Source organism: Montipora foliosa, unplaced genomic scaffold, assembly GCF_036669935.1.
Source record: "Montipora foliosa isolate CH-2021 unplaced genomic scaffold, ASM3666993v2 scaffold_215, whole genome shotgun sequence".
Classification (NCBI taxonomy): domain Eukaryota; kingdom Metazoa; phylum Cnidaria; class Anthozoa; order Scleractinia; family Acroporidae; genus Montipora; species Montipora foliosa.
Genome location: NW_027179518.1, coordinates 1 through 12500, shown reverse-complemented (window position 1 = coordinate 12500; position 12500 = coordinate 1). Strand labels below are relative to the sequence as shown.

The 12500-nt window shown below is 38.5% G+C and overlaps 2 protein-coding genes across 3 annotated transcripts in view; one reads left to right on the top strand and one right to left on the bottom strand.

Annotated features, from left to right (window-relative positions):
* Nucleotides 1-10758, bottom strand: part of LOC137986506 (uncharacterized) — a 24139-nt gene extending 13381 nt beyond the window's left edge. For both annotated transcript variants that reach the window (XM_068833538.1, XM_068833539.1), the window contains exons 1-3: nucleotides 10667-10758; nucleotides 7722-9038; nucleotides 5283-5701 (exon numbers count right to left, since the gene is read on the bottom strand). In XM_068833538.1, coding sequence (XP_068689639.1) covers nucleotides 5283-5701; nucleotides 7722-9038; nucleotides 10667-10724 — 1794 coding nt within the window. In that variant the 5' untranslated portion in view covers nucleotides 10725-10758. The remainder of the gene's footprint in view (nucleotides 1-5282; nucleotides 5702-7721; nucleotides 9039-10666) is intronic.
* A 512-nt stretch (nucleotides 10759-11270) lies between these two features.
* Nucleotides 11271-11996, top strand: LOC137986503 (uncharacterized). The gene has a single exon (XM_068833534.1). It carries the CDS (start codon nucleotides 11271-11273, stop codon nucleotides 11994-11996), a length of 726 nt encoding a protein of 241 aa, XP_068689635.1.
* The last annotated feature ends 504 nt before the right edge of the window (nucleotides 11997-12500 follow it).

Below are 12500 nucleotides of genomic sequence, written 5' to 3'. Positions count from 1 at the left end.
AAATGAAAAGAATTTAAGGTGGCTCAAACCAGTTTCAACACTTGAAACGTTCTTACCAGAAGGATTGACTCTACAACACTTTATCGCTTAACAGCAATGTTATGGTACCATATCAAACACTTATTATTGCTGAAAAAGATTCGGTCATTTTTGTGACGTAAAAAGTTACCGTGGTAATAGGAAAGCCCCGCAAAAACACCCCATATTTTGGCTTTAGCTGCCCACATCTCAAAAACGAACTCGGTGACCTCCATATTTTGTTTCTGAAATGTAATCAGCATGCAAGAATGAAACTTTCTGCAAAGTTTAAACATTCTGTGGAGCGGATTTAGAGCCACCTTTGATGCATGGTACCATAACATTGTTGTTACGTGATAAAGTGTTGTAGTGTCAATGGACTGATAAGTCAGAAAGGGAAAGATCGTGTTTGACTTAGCGAGAACACACATTTTCAGTGAAAGTACCACTTAAGGTAAAGATAGTATGACCATTTCAACACTCGATAATTCCATACTTCTGTTTTGCGCATTTTCCATACCAAGCAAACGATATTTTGATTTAAAGTCTCTGGCTCGAATTCCATGTAGGGCCGTTTGATTTCACTTTTATCACATGATGGGGGGGAAGGTTGGTGGAATGGTTAGAAGTAGAATGGAAGGGCAGACGGTTGCAAGAGGATTCTGTGCAATTAACTAACGAGTTGTTGTGCAAGGTAATTAAAAGAAATGTTTCTGTAGAAAAGATTATTCACCTGCCTTTACCACCACTCCTCAATCAAATCTCTCTCGCGTAATCCATATGACGATTTTGTTCAAATGTTCAAGTTTTCTTTTTTGAAGGCCACAAAATGGAATAGAGAAAAACAGCGGTATTTTTGCTAATAATAGGGAGTTCAAGGAACAAGTACGACAACGGCATAGTCGAAAAACGCGTCAAAAGAAGACAATGGCTTTGCACTTGAGTTTCAAAAAATTTAAGATTTCACATTTACCCACTAACACATAAAGGCAAACTGATTTCAGTCATTTTATTCTTTTTCTTTACTTTAACAATGGCACACCAAATAAGGGATCATCCTTAGCGGCTGATCACAGCCCTCTATGCAAAATATGACCAACTAGATAATCAAAAACCACCCTATGTAATTCTGCGCATTTCTTAAAGGCCACGCTTTTAACATTTCTTAAAGATCAGTCCTGGATGGCTAATATTATGTTCACTTTTCAGTTGAATGAGCTGGAATAACCATGAACTAGCTGCAATCCCTGTGATCAAAATTTTGTTCTGTCACGGTTGCCGTAGTCTGATTAAACTCTCTAATATTCAGGGCCCTTTATTTTAATGAACAATGGCAACTTTCTACAACTTCTTAAAGGACGGCTGTGTAAGGCGCTTTCCTTCGAACCGCCTGAGCTGGTACTTCCAGCTCCAACCCCTCACATAGCACCTGAAGCAGCTCCTCGCATTTCACCAAAGCGGAAACATTGTACTGATCTACAACTTGAATAGGGTGGCTGATGTGGTGCAGGGACCAAAGCACAGAGTCACTTGCTGAGGTGAAATTCACTTGTTTCTCTACAGCAAGCACATCTTGCTCCATTACCTGTACTTGCGGCCGCAGTTTCCTGCAAAACGTGAAAAAAAAGACAAAATTTTTTGTGCAGAAAGAAATTCCGTTGTAGTGAAAAGTCTGAACCGAGCCATCGCCGCATTTCTTTGGCGACCAAATTAGGTTTTAGCTTTCTCCTAGTGACCCAGGCTGATGTTAAAGCCTCAAGGTAGGACTTCTGATTAGCATTAAATCTTTCGGTCCTCTTGGTTCCTTTGCCCAGCTCTCCTTGCTGGATTGGTGACACTGTAACTGAAAGAACCATCAACAGCAGGGACAATCACTTGGACACATGTAGGAAGGCCTGCACTTTCCTGAAGCTGGGACGCATACTTCAGTTTGGCGAGATCCATCACGCAATGCCTCTCGGGACTGAGACAGTACCCAAGCGTTGTTGGAGCATAGACGCTCGTTGAAACACACGAACACAGCCCATAGTAGAAATGTACGTGTCGAAAGAGTGAAAATAAGGAGAGAGAGATTGCTTCAAATAGAACAAAATTGCAGTTTTAGCTGGGCAGTGGCGATGAAGGCAGGTGAACTATTTTCTGAACAAAAACATTTTTGTCAACTTACCTTCCACTACACCTCCTTAGTTATATTGCACAGAGTTGCAACAATTCGTCACGTGACCTTTATTTCATAAAACACGATGATCCTGCTGATTTTCCAGAAATAAAAGAGCAGCTGAAAATATGCCACCATGCCGATTTTCGTAAGTATATCGTTTAAACTGGTGTTGTTACGGTTGAAAGGAATTATAAGATTAGTATGGGAATTGGGAAAAAGACGCTTTGCCACCCAGTCTTCATAAAAATCCTTGTATTTTTGTAAGTCTTCTAAGTTTTCAAACCACTTTAAAATTCTTCCTTCGAAATATGAAATTTTGAAAATTTCAACCCTTGCGCATTTATTCTCGCTTATTTGACCCTTGGTAAAAAATTGGAATCTGAGCTCTGTGGCGCGTAATAATGAAAAATTCCAGTACAAGACAAATAAACAGAAGTAAGGAATTTTCGAGTGTTGAAATGGTCATACTATCTTTACCTTAAGTGGTATTTTCACTGAAAATGTGTGTTCTCGTTAAGTCCGACAAACACGATCTTTCCCTTTCTGACTTATCAGTCGTGTGACCAGTTTGTTGCAAATGGCCCTTTGTCTTGCAATCGCGTACCACCCCGCTGCTACCAAAAATCACGCGAGGAAAGCCAAGGCAAACGGCTATACAATGGAATTCGAGCCAGAGACTTTAAATCAAAATATCGTTTGGTTGGTACGAAAAATGCGCAATTATCAAATTAGAATCGCTGGAGTAATATCATGGAATTTGTCACAGTTTCCCCAACGTTTGAGCGATTGGCGATCTCCATGAAATCGAATTCAACAACTGCTTATTACAGGTCTCTTCCAAGCTTTGGTTTCCTCAACTGGACATGTTTTAAAGGTAAAATATCTGTTTTCTTATTTTTTTATATCGACTAGTCGACTCGAACAGTGTTGCATAATTAAGTTATTTAGAGAGCTTTGTTTTCGTCAATGGAGTGGCCAACATCACGTCACGCAATAAATGTAACAAATTTCCCTTTCCCATGGTGGAAGTCTTACGTAAATAACCCACTGAGAAGACATGCGGTTACCAGCAAAGTACTAAACCCAGAAAGACTGAAGAAAATAAAAGGGAATCGAAAAACATTGGCTTCTAGGCTGACATGCTGATCATTTTCAAGTTCCCTCACAACTTCTTTACACCACAAGTTTAAGCGTGCACTCTGAGCGTCCGACAGCTTTGTAATAAAAAAGTTCACTGAAATTACCCCCTCTCCGGCGGGGTTAGTATCTGGATGGGTGACCAAAAAATATACCACTTTGTAACAGAAGCATAGGGCCATAAATTCTATTTTAACGCTCAAAAATGCGTACTAAGTAAGGTACAGATGTTGTTAGCTTGCTTTATACAAAACAAATATTGATGCAACAGTAAATATATATTGATACACAGTTTTAGGAAGTGCAGAAAGAAGTTTTCAGGACGGTCGATTGAGGATAAAATATTTGCCATCAGCAACAAAATTTACGACATGAAAACAACATTAATTTTAAACCGCGAATATAAAAAGTTACCATCGGCGAAAAACATTTTGGAAATTTTTGCTAAGGTGAATTTTGTTATTGTACTTTTGGCTGCACAAATAAATCGCAAAATCGCAAAATCGCAAATGACATCGAATTCAGCGCCGTGATCAAGTTAACGCGGCGTGTTTACTCGCGAAACAGTGAAGCATGTGTCAAATGATGGCAAGATACCGAGTTTTTGTTTTTGTTAGTTTTCTTTTTCTTTCAGGTGTTATAAAGTTTGAAAAGAAATGTGCGAATTCAACACAAAGATCACAATCACCCAACTCTTGAGGTTGACTACTGTTTGCGCCAAATCAAAAATTTACTCTCCTTGACGAGGTTATTTATCACCAGGTAATTCCATCGCTTTGGATATAGCAGCTACTTTATTATTCATCGGCGTCACAGTTTTTTACTGATTTGGGGGCTCATTTTGTTGAAACTCAAGCACGCTTCCAACAGACTTGTTTATTTTCGTGACTAACGCACCGCTGCTAACAGAGCACTACCGCGAAAATCCACCCGTATCACATTTCAACCTAGGTATGCAAATTTGTTAAGCTCGAAAATTACACATGATATTAAAATTCACAAAGGCTGGAATCACAAAAACGTTTTCCAGCGAGAAATATATTGAAACAAACATATTTGCTATTAGACGCAAAAAACACTTCCTATTTCAATTGCACGCGTGCAAACAAGACAAAATCCGTCTCACAAAGCATATGCAAGTAAATAAATTTCTAACAGTTCACATCAAACCCTTTTCGAAAAAACCTTGACCATAAATAATGAATCACAAAAGAGACAACAAGCTTTCATTCAAATAATTATTCACTGTCACATTTCCAATTTTGTTTTTTTACCTTTTCAGAGTCGAGTACAAGATAAATGTAAATTGCCAGACAACTAAGATGCGACTTCAGTAAACACTGTGATGCATTCAAGGCGTTCGATTCCTTCAATGTTTGTTAAATCCATTAAAAAATTTGCCATTTGGTTTCAGTGTTTTATATAATACCAAATAGTAAAATATTAGAAACAAAGCTCACTTGATATCCAACGGCGAAAAATGAAATTGCTGTCGAAGACCATTACTTGTCGCTTTAAAGATTCCAGATATTTATTTTTCACCGCCTGTCTTGCTCATCCAATTGACGTTCCATTCTTGAGCTCCATGAGGGTATATTTTGTTTAATATCCCCTAAAACGCCATTAGCGTTACGATGACTTTCGATGCCATTGCAGGTAAATTAAATGTTCTCCTTTGTGCACTAGAGAAATCTACGCATTACCCCAGCCCCCTCAAACCTAAAAATATACGCACAGAAGACTATGTACAAAGACACCACTTAACAGGGGAGTGACAGGCAAGACTTTTAGCGACACGGAAAATAAAACGACGAAATGCTACGCATTTTCCGACCGGGATTGCCTATGGCAACCCAGTAAAAAGTTTCCATTATTTCTCTTTAAAACCATAACCAGTACACAATCTTGTGTGCAATAAACTTACGTAAGGTCTCACTTGATTAGGCAATTACATGTATATCGATACCTGGACCTGGTCCAATTGTGACACTGCAGCAGTCTCATTTTTCTTGTCTGCTTCAGTTTGGGCCAAATCTTTAGCAATTAGTCTTGCTATTTCTTCCCCAAACTCGGATTCCTCGAGCTTCTTTCGTTCACTTGGAGTCCAGTTTATGACGTGATCCACTTCAATTTTACATGTCGATGGATCTTTAACTTCAATTTCACATGTCGATGAATCAACTTCAACTCCAACAGTACTCTTTTGCGAAGGGTCAAAAGGCAAACCGAGCAGAGATTTCTTCAGGCTTGTTTTGCCTGCACGGGCCTGTCCAAGAAGCATGATACGCCCACGATAAACTTTGACCTCCCCAGTTTGCATGGCCTTCTGAAAAGCATACACAGCCTTTGAGCCCCGGGCTTGAATTTCCAGTGGAACAGATGAATCTGTACAAGAACAAAAAAATTAAGAAATGTGTATACATCGATGATGACTTGGGCATACTCGAAAAAAGATCCAAACACTTTTCAAAGGAGTAGAGCCTACATGTACAGTATAATAACTGCCATGCTCTACTAATGAACTACAGTGAACTCGTGGGAGCTAAGCCATCAAATTAGGTCTAGATGACCTGAGCTAACATTGGTCCGGCATTTTGCAAGAACCTAGGCGTCAAAGGGTGAGTTTCAAACCCTGGATTAAAACTTGCCATCCATCAAATCAATTTTTTGATTTACACAAACTATACTTTCTGCAAAAGGTTTAAGGTGACTTATAAATCAGCTCATACCTTGTAATAGAAAAAAATAATAAGAAGAAGATTTGAACTTTTCATTCCATGCTAATTATTTGGAACTTGGGATGCCAAATAGTTTATGGAACTAATTGAGTTCTGTACATGACCCTAAACAAAAATACGAGCAAAAGAAACAGCGACAACATTCCATTATTTAGATTAAAAGGACTTATTGCACAAACTAGTAAGAATTAAAGTTAAAATGTATTTATTAACTACCTAAGAATTAACAACAAAATTATAACCTTGAATCATAGAATTCCTAATATTCTCAGACTGACAAAATCTATAAAGAGGAGTGATTCGCTTAACATTAGTGGGTAATGAATTCCAGAGGTTGGCAATGGTGTAACAGAGAGAACACGTGTTATTTTGAGAAGTTTGATCCAAGTTTACAAACATATTACCATTCAGTGATAGATGTGCAGACTAGGGAGCTTATACACAAGAGTTTTTTTACGCCACGAAAAGCAACCAAAAGTGTACATGCTTTCCCTTTTAACTTATCTCGACACTACCACATTTGAGTGAACTGGGGCAGGGCGTCAAGTGACAAATGACACTCAGAAAATAGGAAAGACAGTGGCCAAAACATACGAAAAAAAGGAATTCTCATCCCAAAATAGGAACAAAATAGGAAACTTTCCTTGAACTCTAACCTCTTAACAAAGCCAACAGCAGCTCTGTTCCACATTACAATAAAGAATAAAGATAAACTGTCTTTAAAGAGATAGCATATTAATAAAACAACTATTGTTCGAAAACAAAGAGGAAAACACTGACAAAGTGTGGGCACGAATTTTCAGAAGGTTATCATTCACACAGGCTATGAATCCTCCGCATTTTTGTGACAGAAAGCTTTCTTTTTTTTTGAAGAATTTACCAATGTTATTGAGAATTTTATCTCAAATATTTCAAAATGTTCCCCTGCACTAAGACCGACCCCAAAAAATAAGGAAAAATAGGAGAAAATAGGAAGCAGGCCAAAAAATAGGAAAAAATAGGAAAAAATATGAACTTGATGCCCTGCTGGGGTCTCAGTCGGAAAGCCACTCTTTATGTCTCGTGATCGAAGCGTGCCTGATGCTTACGCGGACGTCTTGAAAAGGTCAAAGGATGCGAGAGGTGTTTGCTGTAAGCGACTAGAAAGGGAAGAAGCGGATCCACATCATCAATGTGGTTGCCGTCCAAATACAAAGTAGTAATGGAGGTGTTTACTGTGAGGGTCAGGGAAAGTGAATTACCACCCTCGCCACCAATGGAGTTGTCGGACAAATCCAAAGTAACTAGGGAGGTGTTTACTGCGAGGACCTGAGAAAGGGAAGTAGCCCCCTTATCACTAATGGGGTTGTCAGACAACTACATGTACAAAATGGTTAGGGAGGTGTTTACTGCGAGGACCTCGGAAAGAGAAGTAACCCCTTATCATCAATGGAGTTGCAAGACAAATCCAAAGAAATAAGGGAGATGTTTGCTGTGAAGGCCTGTGAAAGCGTAGAAAAGCAGCCAGGCAAAGTATTTGAAAATAAAATGGACAAATCAATTTCAGTTAACTCAAGATTCCTTCCAAAGCTACAATGTATCAGCTAGTTTAGTACAAAGGTTTTCCGAGAAACGCTGGCATTCCTATATCAAGTCAAAACTTTAGAATAACTTCGAGTTCTGCTTACCTGAAGATCTGCCGTCCTCTGGGTCTCCAGTACATGTATCTCCGGAATTCAAGGCTATGATTTCATTCATGAAGATGAAAACTTGTCTTAGTTGACCAAAGAATCTCTTGTCGGTCAGAACTGATTTCTTGTCTATGACTCCATCAAGGATGGAAAATGCAAGATATAGACCAGAAAAGAATTCTTGAAAAGTCTTGTGAATGAAGCTATAACGGAAACAAGGCCTTCTCTTGCTACCGCCAGCCTGGATCGAGAGAAAGCCAAATTTAATGATCGGACTTTTCTTGAAATTCCCTTCGACATCTTCGAAATGCCCCTCTCCTTTAAAAAGAGATTCTTGCGCCATTTTTCCTAGGGTCATCAGTTCCTTCTTGTAAACTATTAGAAGGTCTTCACCACTCCTTGGTAAACGGTACTTCGTTTCGTATCGTATCAAAACTAAGAGAACAATCTCTAAGTATAGCTGTGTTGTGTTGCTGGGTAGAACGCCGCCAAAATCTTCGAAAAGCACACAGAGAAGAGATGTATATAAAGGGTTTTTTGTTAGTTCTTCTAAATTCCCTTCAATACGCTGATGCCACAGTACTTCTATCAGCTTCTCTGCCATTTGTCCTGCGGGTCGAAAATACTTCCTTATAAAACCCTTCGCATCACTACTCGTGAATCCCACAATCTCCAACAGTGTGTCCGGGAAAGGTCTTACTTTATTTCCTGCTTCATGACGAGAAGTAAGAACAATGTGACAACCAGGGAGCAGCTTTCTTTGAACAAGACTAAAGTACACAGCCAATTTTTGAGGGTCTGCCTCGTCTAACCCATCGAGCACTAACAGGACTTTAGCAGGGTTTTCTAGCACAAAACGGAAAAACGTTTCTTTCAACTCTGGGTCAATTCCTTCCGGCAGAATTTGATCGTCGATAGCCTCCCAGATGCTAGAATCAATGTCACGACATCTGAGGAGCAGGAGCACCTCTACTCTTGGGAAAGACTCATCCCATTGGTGGTCTTGTTTAGTTGCCCAATCATATGCCAGCTTTTGACAGTAGGTCGTCTTTCCCATGCCGGGTTCACCCTCAATCAGGACAATCCGTGAATCTTGGCATTCTTCGTGTGATGTAAAAATACTTGTCATGTTGGTGATTTCTTTCGTCAGCGTTCCGTGTGTCTTTTCTTTTGCGACTATCTTAAGTCTGGTGAAAATGTTCTCTAGTTGGAAGCTGAAACCTTCACACCAAGGAAATGGGTAAACCACCCCTTCACACGTTTTGTAAAGTTGTCTTATGGATTCTATGATATCACTTTGACATAAAGAACTAGCTGCAAAACAAATAAACACCAAGAACAGGGGTCAACTTAGAGGTTGATTGATTCAGACTTGTATTCGCACCTTTTCAGTTTCAAAGCGAAAACCATCCTTTGCATCTGGTGGACTATCCTTAGCTTGGGTTAGGGATTTCCTGGCTAATTCGTCTTCAGATTACGATTCATAGCTCACACGGATAAAATGTGCAACAGAAATGTAATGACGAAATTGCAAGAAAGCACTGAGGCAAATTTGTATCTGCTGAAAAGCTATAGAGTCAGCGTTTTAAATGATAAATAACTGCATGTGTGTTAAAGTTGATCTTGAGAGTAAATTTAGAGGTTTCACAGGTTTGCAAGCCCTCTTGGCTTATTTTGCTATGTATCACCACCACAAGGCTCATTCCCGGTACACAAGCCAAGCAGAGTTTCTAAATGTTGTTGTTGTCCTATCCACATAAGCAAGATGTTTGCTTTGATAAAAAAATTGACACACAAAATTCCTTCTGCATGGATGAGTTTTAAGCTTGCATATTACAGTTCTTAGTGGTAATAACTAAAATGAACACGAACACAATAGAAATAATAATAATACTCCAATTGAAATGGTATGACTATTAAAATAAAATAATAAATAATCCATTTTAAAACCACCTTGGACAGAGCAAAAAAGCTGATTTGTAAAAATTGCTCATTTTTGCTCCACACTGTTTAGTGCAATATTTTGTACATTTGATTTTTACAATTGCATGAATTTTCTTTGCGCTTTGATTTCCAACAAGGTCAAATTGCCTTTTTGTCTGATGAGAATGCTGGGAAGAAGATGGAAACTTTTTGCTTGCAACTAGGAGCTGACTTTGTTCATTGCCAAAAACATCTGTCAAAATCACATACATGTATGAACAAACCGCACATGACTAAAAGGTGGCATTCGCATACACAGTGCAGACAATACAAGATTATTTAAACCATAATCAGTTTTGGCCATTTGATGGGTCCTTTTGGGGATTCCTCTAGACAGCAGGCACCTAAACTAGCCACTCTTTGCCACTCACATAAAGAGAACATCACCCAGGTTTTGTTGTTATGCAAGACTCTATGAAATGGATGTCCTTCATTGGCAAAACGTTAAAGGGGCTAGGTCACGAAATTTTAGGCAATTTCAGCATTGATCAAATGGTCATAGAATTAACTGAAATAACAAAATAACGGCTCAAAACTATAGAAGAACTCAAACAAAGCACAGGAAAGCTAAGAAGGGACAAGGATGGACAAAACTGGGGAGGATTGCAGTGGATTGCATTTGGGTAAATTTGAAAAACGTCGGCCCACCTTTTTTCAAATTTATATCAGTTTATATCAAAATGCCATTTAAACAGCTGGAAAATCATTCTCGATTGTTATGTGGCCGTGATTTTGCAAATGAAAGACTCTTGCTCTACCAATTTGATGTTTAGAGCTCATAACTAACAATTTTAAACAAAATTACCTAAAACAGCGTGACCTAGCCCCTTTAAGAGTGCACCAGTAGTATCTACTACAGTACATCAACCACTGCCAGAAAACCTCAATTCAAAGAGCTTAGACTCAGTCAGATAAATTTAGGTTCAGATTGAAACTTGCTTCAGTTTAGACCACTTTACCTGTCTGTTGCTTAGACTCTTTCTCTTCTTCTCTTGCTTTTCTTTTGAAAAGGGCCATGATGGGTTAAAGACATAAACTGTAAGCATCTAAAAGAAAAAAAATCCGGAAACACCTGAATGGCAGATTTCAGAAATTAACAATTATTATAATGGAAAATGCCAGATGATGAAAGTATAAAATAAGCAGTCAAGAAAAAAGGAATAATCATGCTATGAAGTATATGGGATTCTTTTAGAAATTTCCTGCTTAACTACCCTTTATGAGCCAGGAGACGCTGTTTGCTTACATGTAAATAGAGTTGAACATTAAGCCAACTTCATTATTAAACCACTTGGAACTTTTACTTTCAAGATTTAAGGTTGTCACAAACATCAACAAAAATTGACAAAATAAATTAATTTTGGCCGAAGCTAGTTTAATTACCCTTTAAAAAAATACTTGTACTTTTTGTAGGTATTGTTCAATACTCATACTGTCAGCGGTCAGCGGTCAGCGGTCAGGCAATATGGCGGACGTCTTCTTTTTATGTCCTGCAATATTGTTAATTCTTTGTTGAGTTTTTGTGTGTCTTAATACAGTGTATTCGTTTTAATGTCAAGAACAATGCCAAACCTTACTGCGGAAAAACTTGAGAAGATCTTAGATGAAAAATTGCGCCCACTTTCTGAACAACTTCAGGAAGCATTAGCGACGGTGAAATCGTTGAATACGAAATGTGAGAAGATGGAAGAGGCTCTTACGGCGCTTCAAGAGAAAAATAAGGCACTTCAGCAAGAATATGTGAGCCTAAAAGCTCAAGTATTAAGTTCTGCAAATGATTTAAAGTTAGCTCAGAAGTGTCTTAATGACTTGGAGCAGTATACTAGAAGAGACTGCACTGAAATTCGTGGCATTCCTCTCCCTGAGGAACCCCAGGAGGAAGAAACTAATAACATTGTACTTCAGCTAAGTGAGAAGATGGGTATTCCAATGGAAAGGAAAGATATATCCATTAGTCATCGAATTCCAAGTAGTAGGGCATCAGTGGACCCTGCCATAATAGTAAAGTTTGTAAGACGAGAGACGAGGGAAAACTTGTATCGTTCAAGGAAAAGGCTGAAATCTATCACCACGGCAGACCTTGGCTTCCCTGTTGATAAGAAGATCTTTATCAATGAAAGCTTAACGTCAAAGAATAAGGAACTTTTCAAAGATTGCTTAAAATTTAAAAAAGACAACAGTTACAAGTTCCTGTGGACTAATGCTGGAAAAATTTTCTTGAGGAAGAATGCTGACTCTCCTGTGATACCTATCAACTCCTCTGCTGATATTCCATCATCATCATCTTAAAAGATAAGTTCTATTGATACTTGTAAGTTTTGTGATAGGTGTCCCGGAGGAGTCCCTTATCTTGATAGCTCCAGTTGTCCATCCAGCTATGCCTCATTACCTTGACTCGATATAACTTCTTCTATTTCCAACATTGGTCATCTTACTAATTTAGATATTGATCTTCATATGCCCTCTGACTTGAATTTTAATTATTTCACTACACATGACTTTCATGCTAATGAAGATATTGTAAAGTGTCTAACTAATAATTCACTCTCCTTTCTTAATTGTAATATTAGGAGCTTGCAGGCTAATTTTGATAATCTGGTTAATATGCTATCCGAATTACATTCCCCATATCTGTATTAAGTGTAACTGAGACTAAGCTAAAGAATGATCAAGAGGCTCTCCTAAATATTGCGATATCTGGTTACAACTTTTTGTCCCAACCAAGCTGCACCTATGCCGGGGAGTAGGCTTCTATGTGAAGGATGATATTGCATATACTCATCGTCCTGATCT

Bases quoted from the DNA above. Each gene is read 5' to 3' on its own strand.
- LOC137986503 (XM_068833534.1), top strand. From the start codon at position 11,271: ATGCCAAACCTTACTGCGGAAAAACTTGAGAAGATCTTAGATGAAAAA.